This window comes from Athene cunicularia, assembly GCF_003259725.1.
Source record: "Athene cunicularia isolate RWA chromosome 2 unlocalized genomic scaffold, athCun1 chr2_part2, whole genome shotgun sequence".
NCBI lineage: Eukaryota > Metazoa > Chordata > Aves > Strigiformes > Strigidae > Athene > Athene cunicularia.
In genome coordinates this window covers 10,491,884-10,515,527 of record NW_020799096.1, presented here as the reverse complement: position 1 = coordinate 10,515,527, position 23,644 = coordinate 10,491,884, and the positions used below count along the sequence as shown (strand labels likewise).

General features: G+C 40.9%; 1 protein-coding gene across 6 annotated transcripts in view; it reads right to left on the bottom strand.

The window, feature by feature from the left end:
* The window catches only part of HECW1 (HECT, C2 and WW domain containing E3 ubiquitin protein ligase 1), a 260,401-nt gene that overhangs the window by 144,891 nt on the left and 91,866 nt on the right, over positions 1-23,644 (bottom strand). For all 6 annotated transcript variants that reach the window (XM_026843836.1, XM_026843834.1, XM_026843837.1 and 3 more), the window contains exon 3: positions 15,611-15,718. In XM_026843836.1, coding sequence (XP_026699637.1) covers positions 15,611-15,718 — 108 coding nt within the window. The remainder of the gene's footprint in view (positions 1-15,610; positions 15,719-23,644) is intronic.

The window sequence follows — 23,644 nt, the reverse complement described above, 5'->3', positions numbered from 1 at the left end:
GTCACTCCGGGTATTATAAACCCCACCAAGAGAGCATGGCATTCAGACAAGCACACTGTATTTGGCACCTTGCCCAGCAATCACAAAGGAAAGAGAAAGGAATGGAAAGCAAGACTGAAAGTTACTGGATTAAGCTGCTGGCTGTAGGTGCCTATAAACTCACACACAGAGAGAAAGGACAGTCAACTGTGGAAGGAGAGCTCTTCTGGCATGCAAATGGTCATGTACAACTAAACCAATCACAATGGTAACAGGCACACTGCTACACAAACTCTGTCTGCCCTTGCTACATAATGCACTGCAGATGCATTAACCAAAGAGTTCCTTTACATCTTCTGGTGGGTTTTCATCAAAATCAGGGGAACTGTCCCCTTCTTACAGAAGCTGTAATAGCCCCTTGAAACCTATCTCATTTGATGAGATGCTCAAAACCACATCCAGGTCACCCCCCATCCAGTTGTCAAGATTGTGTAGCTTAGATGTTTCATAAAACACAATTCACAACGCCAAGAAAGTCATACAAAGTATTTGCAGGTAACGTGTTTTGGTTTACTTACCAAGCCCAAAAAGAATCTATTAAAAATGCTGTAAATGTGGGCTTTTCTTGCAAGTACCCTTCTTATTAACTATCACAAGTAAACATGTCTTTTTTGGAAATGTTGAGAGCTGAAAAAGAAAGGGCATCAAGTGGAGCCATGAATAAGGTTTTGAGACCACAGGAAAGGAACAACCTGTCCTACTGGTTTGAATTTTTCAATTCTAAGAGGAGAGATAATGATTCCAGGATGGGTTTGCAATAGATTGGTTTGCAGGGGTTTTTTTTTAGCTCTGCTACCTCTGGGAATTTCTAGTCTGAAAGCCAAATATTTGAACTCTCACTTGCTGTGAACTGACATCACCTCACATAAACTAATGGATCCATCCCAGTTCATGCACAGAAAATACCCAGCCTCTTGTTTTTCAAATTGAGATCCTTTACTAGAACACGTGTATTCCGTATCTGAAGTCTCAAGCAGGCACTGAGAAGACACAAATTTACCTCCTAGCAAAAAGGCCAGCATCAGATGTGCATTTTTACCATGTCAATTTGGTCTGTCAGAGAAAGCGTATGTACATTGTCCACCTGTATAATGCTGTCATGGACATTCAACTGCTGAGGGCCACACTAAGACTCCAAAAGAGGTAAATGTATTTCCAAGTATTGTTGGTTTATAGTTTTCACGGTTCATTTTTCCACCTCCTTGCTGGCTTGAAAAATATACCTACCATAAAGTGACCGCCATGACTGCAGAGAGGGCTGGCAGATACTACTTACACCTACCAGCATGCAGGAATCTTTATGTCAGCCTTGACAACCCGTGGCTTCTAAAATAAAAGTGTTTTGAAGGATTAAGTAACTTTTAGTCCACTGCACAACAAAAACTGCTTACAAATTTTGTGTTTAATTTGTAAGTATTTTCCAACATCCAGACTATATGCCTCTTCCACGCTAGCTGTCAAAATTCTGATTCATCTCGTTAAAGCCAACAGAAAACCTCCCACTGATTTCAGTGGACGATCAGACCTACCTTTTCTCATTTTCCCTCTAACAGAAATAGTCTCCTCAGCTGTAATCTGTTCCTTTCACATGAACATGTGACTCAGTCCTGCTGCCCTTCTCCAAAATATTTCTAAAGCTCCTGACATCTTTTTGTTTGAAAATAGCCAGGTAAAGAAAAAAAAATCTGCTAAATGCACTACCAGCTGGATTTATATTCCACAGCACATTACATGCATATGTCAGCTAAATCATTTATGCATGTCACAGAAGTATTACTTAGCATTTGACTGCATCTCAAATGCAACAAATTCATGAAATTTAGAAAAAGAAACAAATCTGCTAAAGCATACCCAGTTTCTATTTTTCAAACTGCACAAAATCTAAATGGGCTAGTTCAGAAGCAGAAACTTTATCTTTGCACATATTATATATATTTAAAAGGTTTCCACTGAGTCATTTTCTAACAGAAGAAAGCACAATATGAGATCTTTAATCCATCGTAGAAGCTCAGTACACTTCATAGAGAAGCAGTAATTACAGAGGTGCCTGCTAGCAGTGCTACTGTTAAGGCTGTGTCAGGGGGTTCGTTATTAACCCAGTTTTCATGGTTTCACAGCTCTGTCACAAAACACCCATGTACTGGCATTAAACCACCATAGAAAATTTCATCCCAGAAGCAATTTATTTAGTTACTTTTTCTTCTTGTAAAAGTGCAAAGAGAAAAAGGGAATTAAGATCAAATTTTCATGCTTTCCTATGAATATATACCAGGGAGAGATTTAATAATTTTAAAACAGCAAATTCTAACACTCTTGAGTGAAATCCTCATGTTGTTTAAATTAACAGACAGTTCTTTCAACTGCAGCAGGGACACGATTTCAATCTCTTGAGTTCTGGAGAAGTTCAGACCCTGCTGTCCACAGAGCTGCTCTGTAAGAGCAAGTGCCTTCTCCCATTTAATTTATGACCTTAAACCTGTTCCACTTGCAACAATGCAAATTAGCTTAAACCCTAAAGAAAGACATCAGTGTCGATTATTACACTTGTGCACTGTCACAGTTCTCCCTGTTTTGAGCATTGTTATGCCTTTCTGATAAAACTAGAGATGTGATCTTTTGAAAGAGACGCTCTAGAGAACAACTGGAAGCCCGCACTGGATGACTGCTCGCAGCTCTCAAAAGACACACTTCACATCAATCAACACCGCCTTAATCTCCGTGCCTTCCCCAGACATAACCACCACTGACAATATGGTTAATATGCACAGCGTAGGGCACTAAAGTTGTAAGAGTTCTGCTCTACTACTGACTGAGTACAAGGGGGACTTTGCAAACAGTACTGAGACTTCTGTCAATCTCTTTGAAAAAGGACCATTTTTCACAACAAGGTTGAAAGCTGGCATGAGTTTCCAGGATAAGGCTTTAAACTAAGCTTTTAGTTTGAATTGACTCTGCCTATGAATCCTCTGCCTTTGTCAGGTAGAAATCTTGGGAAACTTGGTTGATCTTCTTGATTGCCACCTACTCTTCGGTCAGGGAAATCAACAGCTTCAACTGAGATCTCTCCCGGCTAAGTTTCATTTTCTTTCCTTTAAAAGTCAGAGAGAAATTCAAATGGAAAAGCAGCATGAACCCACATGAAAATTCCCTCTGCACCAGAACGTGATAAACAAACACACAAGTCAAAGGCTTTCTGGTAACGTCCCACAGCTGAGCCCCACACATCTGAAGTCTCCAGATAATGTGAGCTGATTCAACCCCAAATGCTTGCTTACATTAGCCAGACTAGTAAGACACTGAGGCCTTTGGGAATAGCACCTGGAGATGATCTAAAGCACCAGGGCTGGAGCAAGCAATCCACTAATTACAAATGATTATAAGACCAGGTATCAAATGGTCACTCCAAAAATGGTGTGGTTTGAGAGATGACTTTTGGCAGAGACACAAGACAGAAAGCTAACTGAGGTAGCATCATCTTAAACACCACAGATGACTCTGGCTGTCTCTGAACTGAGCCCCTACAATCCAAAATGTCACTATAAGCCTTTTCTTTTACATTTTCACTTTAATATAAAAAAGGTACATGATGGGTTCTCTAAAATCTAAGGAGGACTCCAGAAAAAGGAGTAATGAAATGATAAGGCCAAAGTATACTGGTACCAAAATTTACTTCTCATTTTTATGACATGCCATGCATAGACTATGTGCAGTTCACAGAGGGAAAGGAAAATGGCGAATGTATTAGCTATGTAGATTTAATAATCCTCCCAGGCAGCTCCTAAAGTTTACCATAATATCATGTAAACAGGAAAACATTTGAAAGCCTGAAACCAGAAGCATGTAATTACAGAACATCACTTATATGTAAATCAAGAAATCGTAGGTTAGCAGAGAGAAACAAAGAGTTTTGTCTCTCCCCATGACCATGAGATGCCACAGTGACAAACCAAAGGAAAAAAATAATTAGTGTTTTGTAAGTGAGTAGGGCTGGCTCATTCCACCTCAGGCAAACAGCTTTATCAACAGGAACAGGACAAATACACCTCTTGCAGGTCTTTAGGCTAACATAGACTGTAGAGTTTCAGAAGTCAGAAATAAACAGTAGCTACTATACCTGAGAAGCTAAGGAGAATTCCTTGTTGTAAAGCAAAATCTTAACAATGCACTTGTATTCTGTTTTAAAGAAATAGATTTTTTCATCCTTAAATCTTATCTAGCAATTAAACAGACGGACTAATCTAATACACTGTATAGACATAATACTTTTTGGTGGGGTAAATCTGCTGTTCAAGTGTTGCCTGGCAATCCAGGGAGGTTAATCACATGTCAGTTTATGTGGGATCACAGGTTACCTCTGGAGTAGACCAGAGTTGTGACGTTATAAAGCAATTCTGCCCTCAGGAAATACTGCTCAGCAGCTTGGATAAACAGCAAGCTAGTAGGAAGACAAATCGAGACTCTGAAATCTCTACAAGCCCCCATAGACCTTGATGTGTTCCAACTGTAGGCTTATTTTAGTGGAGTAGGAAAGGAGAAACAGAACTGCAGTCACATAACTCTTAACACCTGTGCTAGACAACGGCAGTGTTAAGAAACTTCTCTGTGCACAGATAGAGTTTTAAAGCCAGAGGCAGGAGAAAGAGGTGTCCACGAGACGTGAGCCACACCAGAATCTGCTTCCCTTCCTAGGATCTGCCTGCTGAGCTCAGAGGGAGCCTCAGAAGCCAAGAGCCCTCCTTACCCACGAGCTGCCTGGGAAAAGCTCCCTTGTACTCCTCTACTACAAAAAGATTACACATTTATTCCCAGTGTTTTTTCCCCCTGGTGTATGCACTCTCTACTTCACTGGTTTTGTACTTCAGTCATTCAGAAGTGTCCGTCTGGGGGAACACTGCCGGCAAGTTACAACAAGCACAGCTTAAATTCTGATGCACGTGCATTGTCCACCTTATTTCTAACCCCAGCTACACCTCATGCTTGCAAAATAGAAGTAATGCACTTCATAATCAAAACTGATTTTGCTTCTTATGGGGTAAATTATTTTATTCTAAAAAATTAATTCTTGATAACTTCATGCATTTTATTTATGAGATTTTTTTTTTCCCTGATAATTTAACATTTCCTTTTTGGATTTTCCGATGAATGGAACTCATCACAGAACTTCTAAGATATCCCAGCCATGCAAAAGAAATGGATCAGGAAAAAAAAACAAACTGAGAGGCACAGAGAAAGACCTTCTTTGAAAATGATTTCACTTTTACATCTGAGGCCTAAGATTCATTTACATTTAGGTTACATCATGGTCATTATTATAATTATTATTTTCTGATTAGGTGTTAGAAAACAAAAATCACAATGAGGGGAGTCAAACACTGAAACAGTTGCTTCAGAACGAAACTCCGTCCTTGAAGACAGTCAAAACTTGACTAGACAGGGTCTAGAGCAATCTGTTCTAAACCAGACCTGCCTTGAGCCAGCAGTTGAACCAGACAACCCAAGATCATTGAAAGATCTTATTCCTTTCTTTCTTACAGTGTGAAGGGGCCATACTAAGAGGAAGCAAGATTATCAGTATACACAGCTTAATCATAGAAAGCTGCCTTAAAACAGCCCCGGAGTGAGAAGCAATCACACCTGTAGCTCTTAATCTCAGGAATGAGTCTAGAGCTACAAGTGAGCTGTGACAGCTCACCCAAGTCAGTAAACACATCACCTGCCCACATGTCTCTGCTTCCTACCGCTTCAAAAGTGAACAAGTACCTGCCAGGAACATAGGCTCTGATGCCAAGGAAAAGGAAGGGTCTGGAATAAACATGTCTGTCTACTTTTAAATGTCTTACTGTAGCAGCTGCTTTTGGCAAAGGAGACTTGGAAAAAAATTCACAGGCATGACAACTTTTAAAGAGAGAACATGTAATGAAATTAGCATGGATAATTTAATGAAAGGAGAAGGACAGAAAGAAGCACCATTATGGAAATTTAATTAATAAACAATTACGTCAAAAGTATTTATTTCAAGGTTGGGTTTGGTTTGGGTTTATAAAAAGCTATTGGTACTGGGATATGGGAGGAAATTATACCTGCTACTAATGGGGTAAAGTGAACATCTAAATTATGGAACAGGTTGGAGAATGGCTTGGAAGTATAGAACATTGTTCATCTGAGGCTCTCAAGATCCTATTAGCAATATCAAAGACCTTGTAGAAAGATGGTTCTGCTGGGCAAAAGTGTTTGAACCCTGCAGGGAGATAGTAAATCATCCCTGCTGACCTCCTGCTCTCTGAGTAGGTCTGTTCTGGATATAAATGTTGTTCTTAATATCTGGCAGTCCTATAGCAGGAAGCCCTGGACCAGGAGTAAGATGACGACAGGGTTAGATTTACTAGCTAGTTAGCGAGAAAAGCCAAGTATCAAAAGGCTTCCTGCATTGTATATGCACTTTTGGAGAAGCAGCATGAGTTACTACAGCACTGCACCACAGATACAATTCTGCCTGCCTCGTGGAAGGTCAAATAAGTTTTTCTGCCTAATAAAATTGTCCAGACGCCGTTGTATGAGTTAGATAAATGTTGCCATAACCACAGCAAGGCATGAGAGATGAACAGGCCGGCCAAAACCAGACAATTATATAGCAGGGTTACAACCACAATTCTGTATTATGTGAAGGGATTTATCCCCCTTTATACTGAGATTTTCCTGTGCCATGTTGGACATCTAAGAGCCCCTTGGGTGCTTCACTACTGTAGAGAAGTATAAAAGAGCCTTTCTTTTAGATGTGAAGCAAACTCACTGTCTCCATACACTGAGAAAAATGTTATCTTTAATACATATGTTCTACATTGTGCTTTCATTAATTGCTTTCATGGTATGCTTTAACAGGACCACAAAAAATCCATAAAATTCTCCAAAATTAGAAATGGTAAATTATTGACCCTGATCTGTTCTTTAGGACCTTTAAACTAGTGATGGGCTTAGTCAATAAACCACCTTCGTAGTTTGGTCTCTCAGGCAAGCCCTTGATGCAACTTAGCCTTTGCTCAGAGATCCATGTCTTCAGGGACCCTATCCCTCCCATCATCATAAATATTCATGTTTGATGGTGCTGAGATCTGACACCAACAAGACAGCCTCCTTGCCTCCTGAATAATTCTGCACCCATGAACTGAACTTGTATCCTTATTATATTTTTTGTATTTAAGAAAATAACTGAAACAAGGCTCAGTACCTTACCACTCTTTTGGAGTAAATATCACCTTTTATGCACGTGCTGATACCCTTCCAATCATAGATGCTTCCCATTTCCACTGCATTTCTCTTTTGTTTTTCTACAAAGATTGGGCCAAAGTCTGCACCTGGGCTCTCTGTACATGGTTGTACATGAAAGGTGCTGAGCCTGATGGCACGCAGGAGCTGCATGCAAGCAATTCTTAATTAATTCAGTGTGGACAAACTTGGCTTGCAGCAGTTTCAGAAACAGGCCAAATGGAAGTATCCAAGGGGAGAGCATAGGGGCCCCTGGCAATGGAGCAAAGAGAGAGGATCCATCTTCCAGGGCAATTCCACCTAGGATTTCCCTAGACAGCAACATCCAACCCAAACTTTCCAGAAGCATTTAACGGTGGAAAAGACTAACTAATTTGTGAGTCAAAGATGACACTGTAATCTCTTACTGTCAATAGTAGAAAGATTATCAATCACAAAACAACACTGTCTAAGTTACACTGATCCATTAAAGTCACAGAATCACAGAATAATCTAGGTTGGAAAAGACCTTGAAGATCATCTAGTTCATTAACCTCACACTGACCATTACCAACTCCACCAGATCCCTCAGCGCTGGGTCAACCCGACTCTTAAACCCCTCCAGGGATGGGGACTCCACCCCTGCCCTGGGCAGCCCATTCCAACGCCCAACAACCCCTTCTGCAAAGAAATGCTTCCTAATAGTCAGTCTAAACCTTCCCTGGTGCAACTTGAGGCCGTTCCCTCTTGTCCTATCACTTGTTCCTTGGTTCAAGAGACTCATCCCCAGGTCTCTGCACCTTCCTTTCAGGGAGCTGTAGAGGGCGATGAGGTCTCCCCTCAGCCTCCTCTTCTCCAGACTAAACCCCCCCAGTTCCCTCAGCCGCTCCCCAGCAGACCTGTGTTCCAGACCCTGCACCAGCTCCATTGCCCTTCTCTGGACACGCTCGAGTCATTCAATGTCCTTTTTGTAGTGAGGGGCCCAAAACTGAACACAGTCATCGAGGGGCGGCCTCACCAGTGCCCAGTACAGGGGTCAGATCCCTTCCCTGTCCCTGCTGGCCACTCTATTGCTGACACAAGCCAGGATGCCATTGGCCTTCTTGGCCCCCTGGGCACACTGCTGGCTCCTGTTCAGCCGGCTGTCAATCAACACCCCCAGGTCCCTCTCTGACTGGCAGCTCTTCAGCCACTCCTCCCCAAGCCTGTAGCGCTGCTGGGGGTTGTGGCCCAAGGGCAGCCCCCGGCATTTGGCCGTATTGAAACTCCTCCAGTTGGGCTCAGCCCATGGCTCCAGCCTGTCCAGGTCTCTCTGCAGAGCCTCCCTACCCTCGAGCAGATCAACACTCCCACCCAACTTGGTGTCATCTGCAAACTTAGATTAGTCAAGCAGGACCTGCCTTTCATAAACCCATGCTGACTGGGCCTGATCATCTGGTTGTCCCACATGTGTTGTGCTCCATCAGCTTCCCAGGCACCGAAGTCAAGCTGTCAAAGCTCTCATTCAATCTCAGCTTTGTGCAAGCAGAGATTTTGTATTTCTTTAAGCACTGCCATGAAAAGTGGAGAGCAGGTAGTGTGGGGACCAGCCAGGCTGATCCAGCATGGTGTCACCCAGGATGTATGTTGCAACACAAGCATCTTCTTCCCTGTGTGGGAACAAATAAACAAACAGCTCTGATCTCCACAGTACAAACAAAATATGTCCAAGTGTCAAAACAAGTTGTGGAAAGGGAGAAAAAGACGGAGAAAAATATGATTTGTAGACAAGTTTCTCAGTTAATCTACCAAAGCTCAACCATGCAGGACGCTGAGAAAAAGCTGTCTAATGTCTGTGTGGATTGACCTGTGTTTCTGTTTATGATAGGTTGCTGCCTACAATCCTGGCACAGAAAGACTTTGTAAGAGAACAACTACAGGAAATGCAACAACAGCAAAGATTAAGGGCCTGATCAAAGGATCCAAAGCAAAGGGCTCTTGAGGAACCTCAACAGCCCTGAACTGGGAAATGCCTTAATCCAGGCTCAGACTGTGCTCCTCTTCCCAAAGCTAAGCCTGGCTCAAATGTGAATTTTAAACTACTGTAAGGGGACTGGGCTGAGGTACTCTTGGAAGGAGGAATTTAAAAATTGTGTGTAGGTGGAAGATAACCAAAAAGTATCAGTAAGACTACTACATGGGTAAAGAGATGAAAAAAAAAGAATCACATAACTATGGTGTGTCTTCCTTGGGAAAGAGACAATCAGTAGACGCACCTTTTGGGGCATAAGTCTCTCTTATTGCTTCATATCTGTTTTTTTCTCTGACACTATTCTGCTAAATAGTCTTCACTCTTGATGCTCCTGTATTGCTCCAGTTTTTACCATCTGCGGACTCCTGAAGGTTAAAGTCGTGCTGCATATTCTTATTTGCTCAAAGGTATAGCAGGATGAACTTCAACAGCCTTATCTCTTTTCTCCCCTCACACAGTCTTTCATAAAGTGGACTGCATGTGATTTGAGAGACATTGGGGGTAATGAAAATGGAGGCAGGAAATTATTTTAGTGGGCTGGACTTGTCAACAGCCTGTCCAGAAAAAGGAAAACTTTGCAAATACTCCAGCTTTGTTAAAGCTTTTGTTGAGATGACTGTGCCTCATTTATTTGGAAACATTTGAAGCTACAACATCCTACAATTATCTGTACTTTGAAAGTGGCCTTTATATTGGCTTCCTAAAGCAATGCAAAAGATGTATTTTCTAGAGAGAGCCCTAGATGAAAGGGCTGATTGTCTGTCAGTGTTGGGGGATAGTTCTCCACATAATCCACAAACACACATATATATGGCATATATTGACCATGACCTAGAGCATATGCCTTCTACCTGCAGATGTACCAGATCTCTCAGACCTCTAACTTCAGTGGCATGCTTTTTTTACCATTTTTTCCCTGCTAGTCAATAGTAAATAACTATAATTTCTGTTCTCTGCAAGGCATATCATCCATATTTGCTATCAAAAAAAAATGCAGTAACAACAAATTTAAACAACGCATAAGCTTCTACATAAAAGTGCCACACAAATGACTGATTACACTTGGAAATGGCTTTCTTAGTTGTCAGGTAGTAAAACAATTTACAGAAAGGACAGTAGATTAACTAGGGTCCCAAGTATTTGGCTATCTACAGTGCAATTCTGAATAGTGTCAAAACTTTTCTCATCATTTTAAGGATATCCTAGTTTGATACTGTGCTTACAGGATGATGCTGCATCGCACCTCAGTGAAATGGTCTCTCATACACTGGTATTGGATAAGCCAAAAAAGAGTGCCAGTGAAGCAGAGCATGTTTACTTTCCTGGAAAAGACATTTTAGGCTGGTTCTTTCACTGCGGTGCTCTCCAAGCCTTAACACAAGTTATACATACCTAGTGGCATGTCAGCTGTCTTCCCTCCTCCTTTCTCTCCCCATGGTTACAGTGGATGGTTACTGTTTATCACTGGCTGTCATAAAACCCCAAACTGCAAGACTTCTGCAGAAATGTAAAACTGGCCATAGTGCAACATTGCCTCTGCAGTTGTTAAGGCTTTTTGTTTGCTGGATATTAATAGGAGGGGAGTTCTGTTCCACCAGCATTCATGCTGTAATTTGGAAGCAATTCCCTATCTGTCTCACACCAATTACATATCTGTCTGACAACATTATGTTGCAAGTTTGTGATATGCAAAGTGGGAAGGCATACGGTTCTCTGGGAAAATTAGTCCTTTTCAAGGTGAAAAAGATCACTAAACCACAAACTTTAAATGTGGTATCTGAAAATGAATTTGGGTACGTGTTAAGAAATTACCCTTTTTGAAACGTGATAGGGCTCTCTAGACAGCCTTAAACTAGGCTATCAGCAAATTTAAAAGCAACATGTATTTTGCCCAGATACCCCCAAAACATAGAAGCATGTTCCAGAAACAGAAAACTGTTTTGCGTTGTCATCGATCTACCATACAAAAACCATCTTCTTAACCTAGTGAGATTTTAAATATACCTGAAAAAGTAACCCTTAATGATTCAGATGGGGTAATCCACTGAGAATACTGTGAAAGTATACCTTAAACAACAGAGAAGCACCTGAAATTGCTGAAGTTCCGTTTTATAAAAGTACAAGAAATGCAGTTAACCCCCAAAATGTTTTCAATTTCTTGTCACGCTCTCTTTTGTGTTTTCTAATCCTGATGCACTCCTACTAATCTCTCAATACTGGTAGTTTCTTCTGCCCACAGCAGCAGCACGTGCACAATTTCAGTCTAGTGCGGTCTTCCAGGTTTATGTTTTTTTGCCAGTAATTATCACTACAACTACGTCTGATAGAAGATTTCTGTTGTGATATTCTTCCACCACGAAGAAAATAACTTCCAGACACTTTTGCCTTTACTCACTGCTATTCTAGGTCCCAGACCATTGCACACAAATTACTCTCTACAGTGATTAGATGTTAGTACTCTGTTAAGTACCTAAATAGTGGTTTTATGTATAATGGCTAAAGGTTACATAGTTAAAAGTGTCATATTTAATTTGTTTGTTAATTTTCAAAAATGCAGGAAACAAAGGATAACTAATTGGGGAACATTAAGCCTTTTGAATAAAATACTCCCAAACACATTATATATGCCTCCAGATTCAAAATACAGAAGAAAAATAACTGTCTATTTACTTGATCTCATTCCTAATGCTTCTTTTTTTCATATTCATGTGAATTTCACTGTTGCAAATCAGACAATCTTTAACACCTTTGATTTTTCAAGTTCTCTCATGCAGCTCTTTCTTTAATAAAAAAAAGAGTTCAAAAACGTCTTTTTTAAGCTCTTTATGTCAAGTAGTTGGCTGGTCACAACATAAGGGTAATTTCCATAAATGTGGTACAAAAACACCCTGTGGGGAGTCCTAAAGTCTAACTGTTGGCAAAAGAAAAACTTCGAATTCTGAGGTTGGACAGGATGATCCCCATGGTCCCCCGACAAAAAAGCTTATTTTACCGCACACAATAGCACCACCAAAAATGTTAAACCTTTGAATGTTTCAAGAATAGGAACCAACCAGTCTGCCTGGGGTGCCTTAAATTCTTGGGAACTTCAAATTCTCTGCATAAAGCTTATTCCTTATTTGTCCATATCGTGATTTCCCCTTTATTGTGGCTCCTGCCAGCTATAGTGGGCCAAACACTGCAGCGAATACCATGTTTTCTGAAGCACTGTCTGGTTGATAAATTGCCAATATTGACTCACGTGGTGAACAGGTATCAAGGTACAGATAGTCACAGAAAAAGAAAAAGCAGAAATTAAGGGCTGCCTTTGTAAGTGAGCTACTCTGTTTTATAGCGTATTAATGTTATAATCAACAAGACTCCAATCAATAGCAAGCTAAGGGAAGTATAACATAATGCATAAAACCCCAATATGAATATCTTGAAAATAAATTACCACATCTTAACTACCTACCCTATGCCTTGACAACCACTAAATAAAAAGAATACCCATCTCAGGAAGTGCCTGAGCTACAGATTAACAGAAGCTAAGAACACTCCAGCTAGAAGACTCACTAACACTCACTTACCTTTAGACCCTCCACAAGTCTACACTACTGGCCATTTTTGGAGACAGGACACTGGATCAGGTTAACTTTGGACCAGCGTGGCAATTCTTATAGCACGTTACCACTGAACATACCCTTGCCCTGTCCTCCAGGTTCTCTCAGTTCTGTAGTGAGTGGCAAGAAAAAGAAAACAGATAAGTGAGTTTGATTTTGAAGACCAAGATCTTTCTGATTCCCGCAAAGGTTACCATACTGTGTGCTATGCAACTTAAAAGGAAGATATGATCATCATCCAAAAACTAAGTCTGAAGGAAGGTGGTTTACACCATCCTCTTTGTATAAAATATATGAGGCTTTCATACGCTGCAGTTTTTAACATAACATTTAACAAACTGCAAAGCTCTGTACTTTCATATATGAGTCTCAACAAGGAGCAGGAACCCTCAAATATGCCTCTAGATTTATAAAATTCACATACATCAACATTTTTCACTGCTTTAACTTCCCACTTCAGTAGTCAAGTGGCTCTAAGAGTATCCGCATGTGCTGTTACTTACTACTGCTTACTTCATTTTCTCCTGTTTTAATTCTGGACAGGCAATGATTTGTCCTTGATGAGTGCACTGGTACATAATCTCAGGCCTGAGATTCACAACCTAATGATGGCAGCATTACAAATTACCAAGAGGAAGCAACTCATCAAGCGTGGGCTGCCCAACTATGGTGGAGTACGACTCCGTTTTAAGCATCAGTGAAGGTTGGTTATGCTAAGTTGCATTTCCTTACAGTAGGGCAAGTGAAGAATGTACATGCAATCAATTAACAACAGCTACTATGTCTCAGCTAATGGGGACAACTTATTAAACTGACATAATTCACTGTGCAGTAATGAAATGCGGCCCACCTGAAAATGCTTCCCCCTAAGCATTTCTCACATTGCTTCTTTCTTTTCTGCTGTGGATTAGACAGGAAAGCTATGGGCAGCCCTGTCCCCCTTCCATTCTTCCTTAATAAGCCAAGGCCTGTTCAAACCCCAGTTCTGGAATTTTATATCTCCTCCTCACACTTTAACAGCTAAAAGAAGGCATGACCAGTCTCATGGATTAGTAACTTCAGTTCAAAGAAGAAGCTGCAAATTAGGGTGTGCTTTAAAGGTTAGATTCTGTAATGTATTTCTGCTCCAAAACCAGGATAACTAAACCCAGTGTTGTTATATATTAAATAATTTCCCATAAATGTATTTTTCAAAACACAGGGTACAAGCATCTTGTATGTCTTGTAGGCATTTCAGCAGCTCCCTTAATTCTTTAGAACAACATTCTCAATTTAACTTAACACTAGGAATTACAGACCATCAGTAATGCTTCATATTGCAAAGAGACAACCTTTTCCTAGGACTGAGTATCTGTAAAATGTCTGCATGTAGCATCCTTGCTGATACCAGATACTTAAAATCAAAGTCATAGATGAATCTAATCAAGTGAAAAAAGTGAAAAATTTTTCCCAGAAAGAGTGGTCAGACAGTGGAATAGGCTGCCCAGGGAGGGGCTGGAGTCACCATCCCTGGATGTGTTTAAAGGTCGTTTAGATGAGATGTTGGGGGATACGGTGTAGAGGAGAACTTGAAGGTAGGGCTGATGGTTGGACTCGATGATCCCAAGGGTCTTTTCCAACCTGAATGATTCTATGATAAGTATAACTCATATCCTTTCCAAATCCTTTAGAATTCAGGTTATATCAGAGATTGCCTTGATTGCTTTCAAATTCAGACAGTCTTAAACAGATATAACTGACTGCCATGCAATTTATATATGCTTTTACAAAGCTTCTGAATTTTGCCCAGCAGGCTAAGGTAGATCAGTGAAACATTCAGTACAATTGAAAAACTGAAACTGTTTCATACGAGGCTTCTTCACACTTAACTCCTCCTTACGGATACACGTAGCTCTTTCACCACAGATGTTTTGCTCTTGATCTCAGTCCAGTCTTTTGAGTACTCGATTTTTATTCTCCAAAGACAACCATGAACTCCATTCACACTATCACACAGTAACTCTTTGAAAAGAGGAAAGACTCAAGTGGTCAGGCTCACTTTGGACACAAATGGTGGTCAGGGATGTGGGACAGCCAAGGCTGGAAATGTTAACTTGCTGTGCAAGGCACACAGTACTTTGCAGAAGCAAATTCAGCATTTCTGTATTTTGATTGCTAAGGGGGTGGAAAAGAGTTGTACTGCATTGCATCAGACACCCTGGGTAATATATGAATACAATGAGGAATAATTAATTTTAAATCACCATACCTTGCTGCAACTACATATTGTTATACTTTTATCAGCCTAGATGATGATCAAAACTCGACTCTTTTTACCTCTGAATCCACCTGAATCTGGTGAAAGCCAGAAGCACCATGAAGTTTTCCAATTAAAAGTCAGTGTGAGTGAGATTATACCCCTCAGTTCCTCTCTTCCTTAATACCATATTAAAGTTAGTGTAGCTCATTGCTAATGATATAGTCCAAATAACAGCAAATGGATTAAACCACTTATTCATAACTGCATTTAAAAATATATTTATGATTATTTGCTTGCAGAAACTGTGGTTTTCTACTCCATAAAGTGTTTCAGTTCCTCTCAATACATTCAAAGATTTTGGTAACATTTATGGCCTTTCCTGAAGGACATAAAACCATCGTAAGAACAACGTAAGTAGTTCAATTATCTTTCCGCAGTGACTGAATTATACTGTAGCAGGATTGGAAAAACACTTACGTTCCACAAAGTAAGAGCTGGCATCAATCTTCCAGATAATCTGACCACGGTGAGAGCCATTGACGCCACGGTTCTTGTAGTCCAAAAAGTTTTCGGACAAGACCTCATCTATAAACAAAGAAAACAGTCTCATCAAACACCTGTTACAACAACATACGTAGCAGAGAGTGAAGCTAAAAATATGCCTTTGGCTTGACAGAACATACTAGAGCTGCTAGACAGCTTGGCACCACATGTTGTGAAATTAGCTTTTGTACTCATTTATATTTTTTAAAAGTGCAGCCCTTCTTAAAAATCACAGAGTTTTCTGAAATGTAATTTAAAAAATTACCTCCCTATAAAATTCTCAAAAATGAAAACATCTAGCTTAAATGAACCCCTACGTAATTAAAGATCATTATCTAGCTGTAAGAGAGAATGGTAGTAAAAAATAATTCCCCCTTTGCACCAACTCTTCCCTTAAAAAAACCCCACAGAAAATAGTTACATGTAGGCATCTGTACTACACTCATTCGTACCACAACAGATGTGGTTATTTCTTGCAGCATACAGTGAAGGATATTTATTCCTGAAGAGTCCCACTCACTGCGTGCCTTCACAGCTCTCGGTCTCCAAAACCAAATGACTGACAACAAAACACTCGTGCCCTCACAGTGTTTCGAGACACCTAGCAGCTGTCAGACTACTACACTGACCTTCAGAGAAGTCAAAGAGTAATCTATAAAAATGAATAATCTCTAAAAAGTTGCTGAAAACCAAGGCCGAGGAAGCAACTGCCTTGCACACACAGGACTGCGTTTAAATAGAAGGCAGGCAGGTAGTGAGCCTGAGGAATGGCCTTTGGGTTGTCCACATGAATAAATTTTTAGTCTGCTTCGAAGTTTCATCTTAGCCTGCTTCAGCAAACTCTTTTCCAGACCAATCTGCAAGCTCTACGTGATGTCGACATGAGCAAACATACCCTGGCCTCCAGGCAAGGGCCTGGTTCTTGACCTTCTTTTATCTAACAGCTTAAAAACCAGCCAGTGAAACTGTACTGCAGCCTCAGAGCCACACCTGATGACTTGCTAGCTTACACTGAGATTTCAAGCAAACAAAAGTGCACATATTGCCACCATACCAGGCCAGTACTTATGGTTCTGATTGTCACTAAATTAGATTAAAATCTATCCGTTGTCAACACTGTGAAGCAGTTGCTTCATCATCACGTAGGTCAGTGAGGAAACAAAGACGATGCCACACAACAAGGGACAGTGTGCCTGAGGTAAGACTGATGGTGTGGCCAACTGCAGAGCACAAGAGGCAGCCCAAAGGACAGAGCCAAGAAACTCAGACTAACAAATTATCATATCTATATCTATATCTATATCTATATCTATATCTATATCTATATCTATATCTATATCTATATCTATTCTATATCTATATATCTACAATCTACTATTAAACACAGTAGACTTCTAAATTGAAGGAAACGACTCTTTCCTACTACACTGAAGGAATAAAGCAGCAAGCCGATGCCAATGTTGTCCTGGTTTTACAGAGTTGTGCTTTCAAAGAAGGCAGGTAAGTGGGCTGCCAACACTGAACTCTTTGGTGCTACTCTCTTGAGGGATTTACAACAGAAATTCTTTTAAAGAGGTCATTAATGATTGCAACAGATAATTATAAATGGCAATGCTATCTACAGTGTGTTTTCCCTTTGCTGGCTGGCTAATTGTGAGTAATTTTTTCACTAGCTGTGTTTCACGCTCTGTATTGAACTAGAAATCTTTCAGCACATTCACATAGTGCATCTCTGCGATAACCTTTCAACAGTAAAATCCTCTGGTATGATTTCTGCTTTTCCTCTGTACTTTATAGCTGGTTGTGTCCTCTTTTAAATGCCAAACTATGTATTAAAAAAAGACAGATAAGTATACACCGCTGCTCTCAGAGCTTTGGCTTGCTAATGACCGCCTTCAGTAAAGGAACATCCAGGATACAGATTACTCAGAATCACCTACATCATTCTGTGGAAGTAGGAACACTTATATACAGACGAGGAGATTTAAACCTATGAACTGTACCTTTTGTTTTGGCAGGGAAAACACTTTATACTCAAAGGTGGGCATATACTGAAACCGCACTGAGCTGGAGCGTGGGAACCCTGCCTGCCCCCTCATCCTGACGGAGCACAGAGGGCATCCCTGAGCTCAGGCATGCTGCTCTCTGGCTTCATCACTCATGACATTTATTTGTCATATTTAGTTTCTGTAAGCTGCTGGACATGCTCCAACACCTCACTATGTTATTAAGATATATGGGTAATTGCTGTTCCTCAAGATACATTGTCTATAAAATACCATTCTTGCTAAAGAAGGCTTAGCTGAGCTAGACTGGATGGCCTTACTTAAGAAATCGCAGGACAGAGTTTAGTGGCACAAGAGATCCCAGAATCAGATTTAAAATGCTGTGTTCATACGTAGTATCTGTGCGGGCCAGCTGGCACTTCCACTGCATCGGCTGTTGTCTGCTTTTCGCAGCTGGCACAAAGGCGGCGTGAACTCTGCGTCACACCACCTCTCTAATTTGACAGAGATGTCGACACATGCCCATAGCCAAACCAAATCACATCCCTATTGTGAGCTGAGCCAGCAGGGATGACTGCAGAAAGCCTTGTCCTCTTTTTTTGATAGAAACGTGCAGGAAGCCTGGAAAACCAGGCTGAGGAAAAGGACCACTCTCCATCTGCACATCCAAGGTATAAGACTCCTGAAAGGCAGGGATAAGCAAGCTGGTCTACGGCTACAGCTGACAGCAGACCATGGGAAAGCTGGAACAAGCTGCTCCCACCAGGTAGTATCTGCACGCTGCCTCCTGTCACAGAGGTGAGGGGCAGGGGTGTGTGGGAAGGACAGTGTAAATTTACGTTAGTTAGGACTTTTAAGCCAGACAAATTTTAACTCTAGAAAAACACATACAGGTCCAAAAGGGAAATCTTTCTCTTTCAATTTTTGAAGGTATGTATTTTTGGAAGGTGAAAGATAAGAAAGAAACATCCCCTAGCAAGTTAAAAATAGCAGTAGTTGAAACCGGTCAGGAGGTTTGAATGTATGAGTGCACCGCATCTATCTGTTTTAGTTGGCAGGTGATATTATTCCAGGCATGTTATTCCCTGAAAATGGATATTATGTATGTAGCACACTGACAGAGAAAATTGTGCATGTGAAATACACAGCTGTTTAGTGCACTACATATATGTGCATATGTGTGGACACATATTTATCGACATTCATGCTGTGTGTAAGTGAATAGGCGATATAGTATGTTAAAGGGTATGTGCAAAGTAAAACAAGCTTTATTTCATATTTTTATAGAGAATCCCTATAACAAAGGAACTGACCTTAAAAACATGTTACATCTTAATTCCCAAAGGTAAATGGTGAAATGCTTCGTTTCACCTCCACACAAAATGAAGAGCAGAGCTAGTGCTGCTCCCTTTCATACACTTCAGCCAGCAGCTAATGGCTTTTGACAGTTTTCCAATGAAGCATTGTAATGCATCTCCCTCCCTCTATTTTTGAAATGAGATTAACCTTTAAACTAGCTCTCTGCTTAGCTGGCAATCCACTGCATAGCCTGGCTTTGTCTCCCACAACGCCAAAAAGCAAACACTTTGTGATCGCTCTCAGATCTGTGGTTTCATTTCCCTGGATGGTAAAGAGCTAACTTATTAAGCAAGGTGTCAAATGAGGGAATATTCGGGATGTGCTGCCCTTTGACCATCATCAGCTGGTCCTGAAGGTGGAGACAGGGATGGCGACGCATCTAAGCTGGGGAGCCAGCAGACATTGCTGTCTGCCCCCTCTGCTCTGGGGCACCCAGAGGTGCTGACTGCCTCTTGCTGGTGAGAGGGAAGGCAGCTGCAGAGCTGCAACGCTGTGCTGGGACAAGAGCAGAAGCACTCAGAGCTCCCGCGTCTCACATGGTCCCTAGAGGAAACGGAGAAGGTGATGCAGGAGCAGGCGCCAGGCAGCCGGGCCCTGAGCAGCAGCCAGAGGGACCAAGGCATGATAGAGGCAAACATCAGTAAGTGCTTTGGGAACCAGCAGTAATTCTGATGGACTGCTTGTCCTCACGGAACCAGATACCCCCAAGCACAGCCTTTTACTGCTAAAAATATTCTGCGCTCTCACTTCCATGCTGAGCGATCCCAATATACTTCACAAGCACTATATATAGAGAGAGATAAAGAGCCATGGCCAAAGAAAGCTATCTGTCAGATGAAAGACAGTAACCAATTGACAAAAAGCACACTGTTCCTCAGAGGAATTAGGGAAAATGTTGATAAAGGCCACCTCTGAAAAAGATCTGTAAAAAAACATAATAGGGACTTCAAGTGCTGTCGGCAGCATACACTAAACAGACAGGACCTCAGTATTTGAGAGCTTGTCTGAAATTCCCACAGAGAAACAAACAGATAGTCAATACATCTTCCTCAGAAGGACTGATGGACTTCAAATTAAAAATAGCTGAGTGACCCTTTTGGTCAGTTTGGTTTTACTTAAGAGGCAGAAATGAAAAACCTACTCCCCTTTCTCAAACAGTATTTTGCTGATATATATGATCACCCTGCCTTTCCACGTTCTCCAAGAATAACAACTACAAAATTTAGAATAACCTGGGCTACCCTTCAAAGAAGCAAATAATGAACATGAGAACACAATGTCAGAGGTGTCTGAACTTGGTACAGTCTCTTATCCATCACTAATTTGATTTAGCACTACACATTACAACTCTTGCTTTCTATAAACTTAATGCAGTTATGGCATAAAAATAGAAGCTACACTTCATGTCTTGACCCCTTATGAATAAGAAATGCTGTACTCCTGAAATTACAAAAGGATTTACAATCTTTAGCTGAACAAATTTTCTTTAGCTTGAAATTTAGAAGTGCTTTTGGTCAATGTGTATGTCTGTACTATAATGATATAGGAAGATAGTTAACAAAACGCTTTTAAAAATAATTTTCTCTACAAAAAGATCAAGCTCTGGTTGATCTGTTTTGTGATTTGTGTGGAAAGCTGCAGGAAAGAGACATTGTAAAGCACAAAATATCAATAAAATAGAATTATTTTGCAAGATAATACAAGTGTAAGTCATCGATAAGCTTCCTATTTCTGATGTCTCTTCTCTTACCACCCAATTTAGCACTTGAAGAAGAACACAAAATGACAATAGCCTCTACAATCATGACGGCAGCTCGTAATGAGTTGTTACCCAGCTATGCCAGTGTTTCCTTTTGCAATCCCTTAGCATTGCAAGACCTAGCCCTTGAAAACCATGCTTCCAAAGAGTTGTACAATGCAAGTGGTCATCATTCTGCAGGAGAGGAGCTATTAACGAGAAAAGAATGCAGAAGATGTAGATAACGATTTTTTTATTTACAAAGATACCATAGTAAAAAAAAGAAAATCACAAATAATGGCTATCATTATGGAAATCAATAGGAACATTTCCACTGACTTTAGCAGCTACAGATCCAGCTCTAACACGGATCTAGACTTCACTGTTAATTCGTTTGCCAATTTCTGCTGCAGACAATGAATATACTTCAGTTAACAGTTAGCATTCCTCCTTCTATAGCTTTTTTCCGGAGAAGAGTTCTGGAAAACAAAGGCCTAATCCCTCATTAGTGCTGAAAGCTCAGTCCTTGATCTAAGAGCTGTGCATGTGCTTTGTTTCAAGTACATGAATGGTTCCATTTTAATCCACAAAAATTAACCACCTACCCAGTTAAAGAAAAGTAAATTGTGAGGGATAAAATCTGAACAATGAGTGGAGAATAGCAGTGAGAAGAAGATGTAGCAAGAGGAAAGTAGGGAGATAAAAGAGCATAAACTTATAAAACAGGGATAGAGTTGACAAAAGTTGCAACAACTCTTGGGTCATTGAGGGCAGAAGACTCCGTCCTAAATAAAATTGCTCCAGGCACACAGAAAGGCAGGTATAGTAGGTTTAAAGCCTGAACCACCTAATCTGAAGCAGAAAAAAATAAAACCCAAAGGACACCTTTCATCCACTCCCAAAATCAGAGAGTTACAACTTCCGGCAAAACACATTTACCTTTGAACATCTAGTTTACTTTCAGAGCCATCTATGATATTATCATTTACCACTTCAGCAGCCTCCAAATGACTGCTGGGAGATATCACTCTGAACTTTCATGACAGCAAGACCAATAAAAAAAAAAGCAAACAAGACTTCCAATTACAGAGACCTTATTAAATTTTGGGGCTGATATGCCTGGGGATTTTCTGAAGGCTCTGGATTAACTGTGGATCCAGTCCTTCCTCACTGTCCTGCCTTCCTTGCACTTGAGCTAACCACACTGAGAGTCTGAGCTCTGCCACTTGGGGGACTTCACTCTCCTTCCCTGCAACAGTGGAGCCTCTGGCTAAAAGCAGAGCTGATGGCAATGGGCCCTATTCTTCAATGCTATCCTTGAGGTGTTTGGGATCTGTGCTCCAGCACAACCCATCACTCATCTACTTCTCTCCAATAACCACATATCTTCTGCTGAAAAGGAAGACAGAATGAGAAAAGCAAAGACCTGAGCTGGGGTTCAGCAATAACAGCTTGTGGGGCTAAAAACCCACAGGAGATATTAGGTTGCAGCGGGATGGGCATCTACCTAGCAATACTGGTGTCATTTGGTTCTGCATACATTTAGAAGTGTGATTGCTAGTGTCCACACATCTCTTACTGTGGCTTCAGCTATGCCTCTCCCAGCTACAGACTTCTGCCTTAAAGTTCCTGCACTTCCAGATTTATTCTCACCACTGCAGCAGATGGACCACATCTGGGTTTTCATACAGCAACAACTATATTTCAGCTATGCATTGCACAAACTTCTCCACAATTAATGATATCCAGCTTGCACACAGAACTGAAGATGGGAGGGAGGAATCCAAACAAAGATGATCATGACTGCCTCAGTGTATACTGAAAATCTGAAGATATGCAATGTGTGGTGAGGTACAATATGGATGAGTTTTGTTTGCTTGTTTTTAATATAACAACAGTTCCAAAGTTCTTGCAGTCAGTGAAAGCCTCCCAACTGATTACAGGACAACTTGGAAAATGAAGATTAAGAGAAAACAGTGCAGCCAGAAAATCTGCTAGAAGATACTAAGATAAGAGATGCCGCAGGCCCAAGGCTGTATACAGACATGATACAAAGGGACACACGAAGATCTGAAATGTGAACAAGGATGACACTTGTCCAGGTTAACAACATGCATTAAGTAGGGGGGAAATAATTTTGAGTATTTGAAAAGCGGGCTTATAACAACGTTGAAAGACATGGCAGCAGAGAGTAAATTAGACAGGCATTTGTGATCTGATACAGCAGCAAACCCCACCCCACCCCCCAGTCATAACTCAGATGTGTGCACTGAAGCACCACAGTGCAAAGAATCTCTTCATAATCTGGAGTGATTTTATCTAAAAAATGATAATCAATTATAAGCTTATTACAAAGTAGAAGATGTTCAGTGAAGAAAAAATGTCTTTAGGGCTGGAGAGATCAATGGATGCAAAAGATTACAAAAGCTAAATGCATACACAGCCATTACTGTGTATCATTATAAGGGATAAATTCTTCCCTGTGAGGGTGGTGAGGCCCTGGCACAGGTTGCCCAGAGCAGCTGTGGCTGCCCCCTCCCTGGCAGGGTTCAGGCCAGGTTGGACGGGGCTTTGGGCAACCTGGGCTAGTGGAAGGTGTCCCTAGCCATGGCAGGGGGTTGGAACTGGATGATCTTTCAGGTCACTTCCAACCCAAACCATTTTATGATTTTAGGATTCTATGATTACAGGAGTTGTGAATGGCAGCATGGGAACAGTCAAATGCTATGAACAGCATGTTTAAGTGTTATAAACACTACGGAGTGGAAATGATTTAGTTTGGTTTAGAAAACTAAGAGAAGAAAAACATATGCTGAAAGTTCAAAATCCACATGGCTAGCTTGACAACCTCTACAGAACAAATCT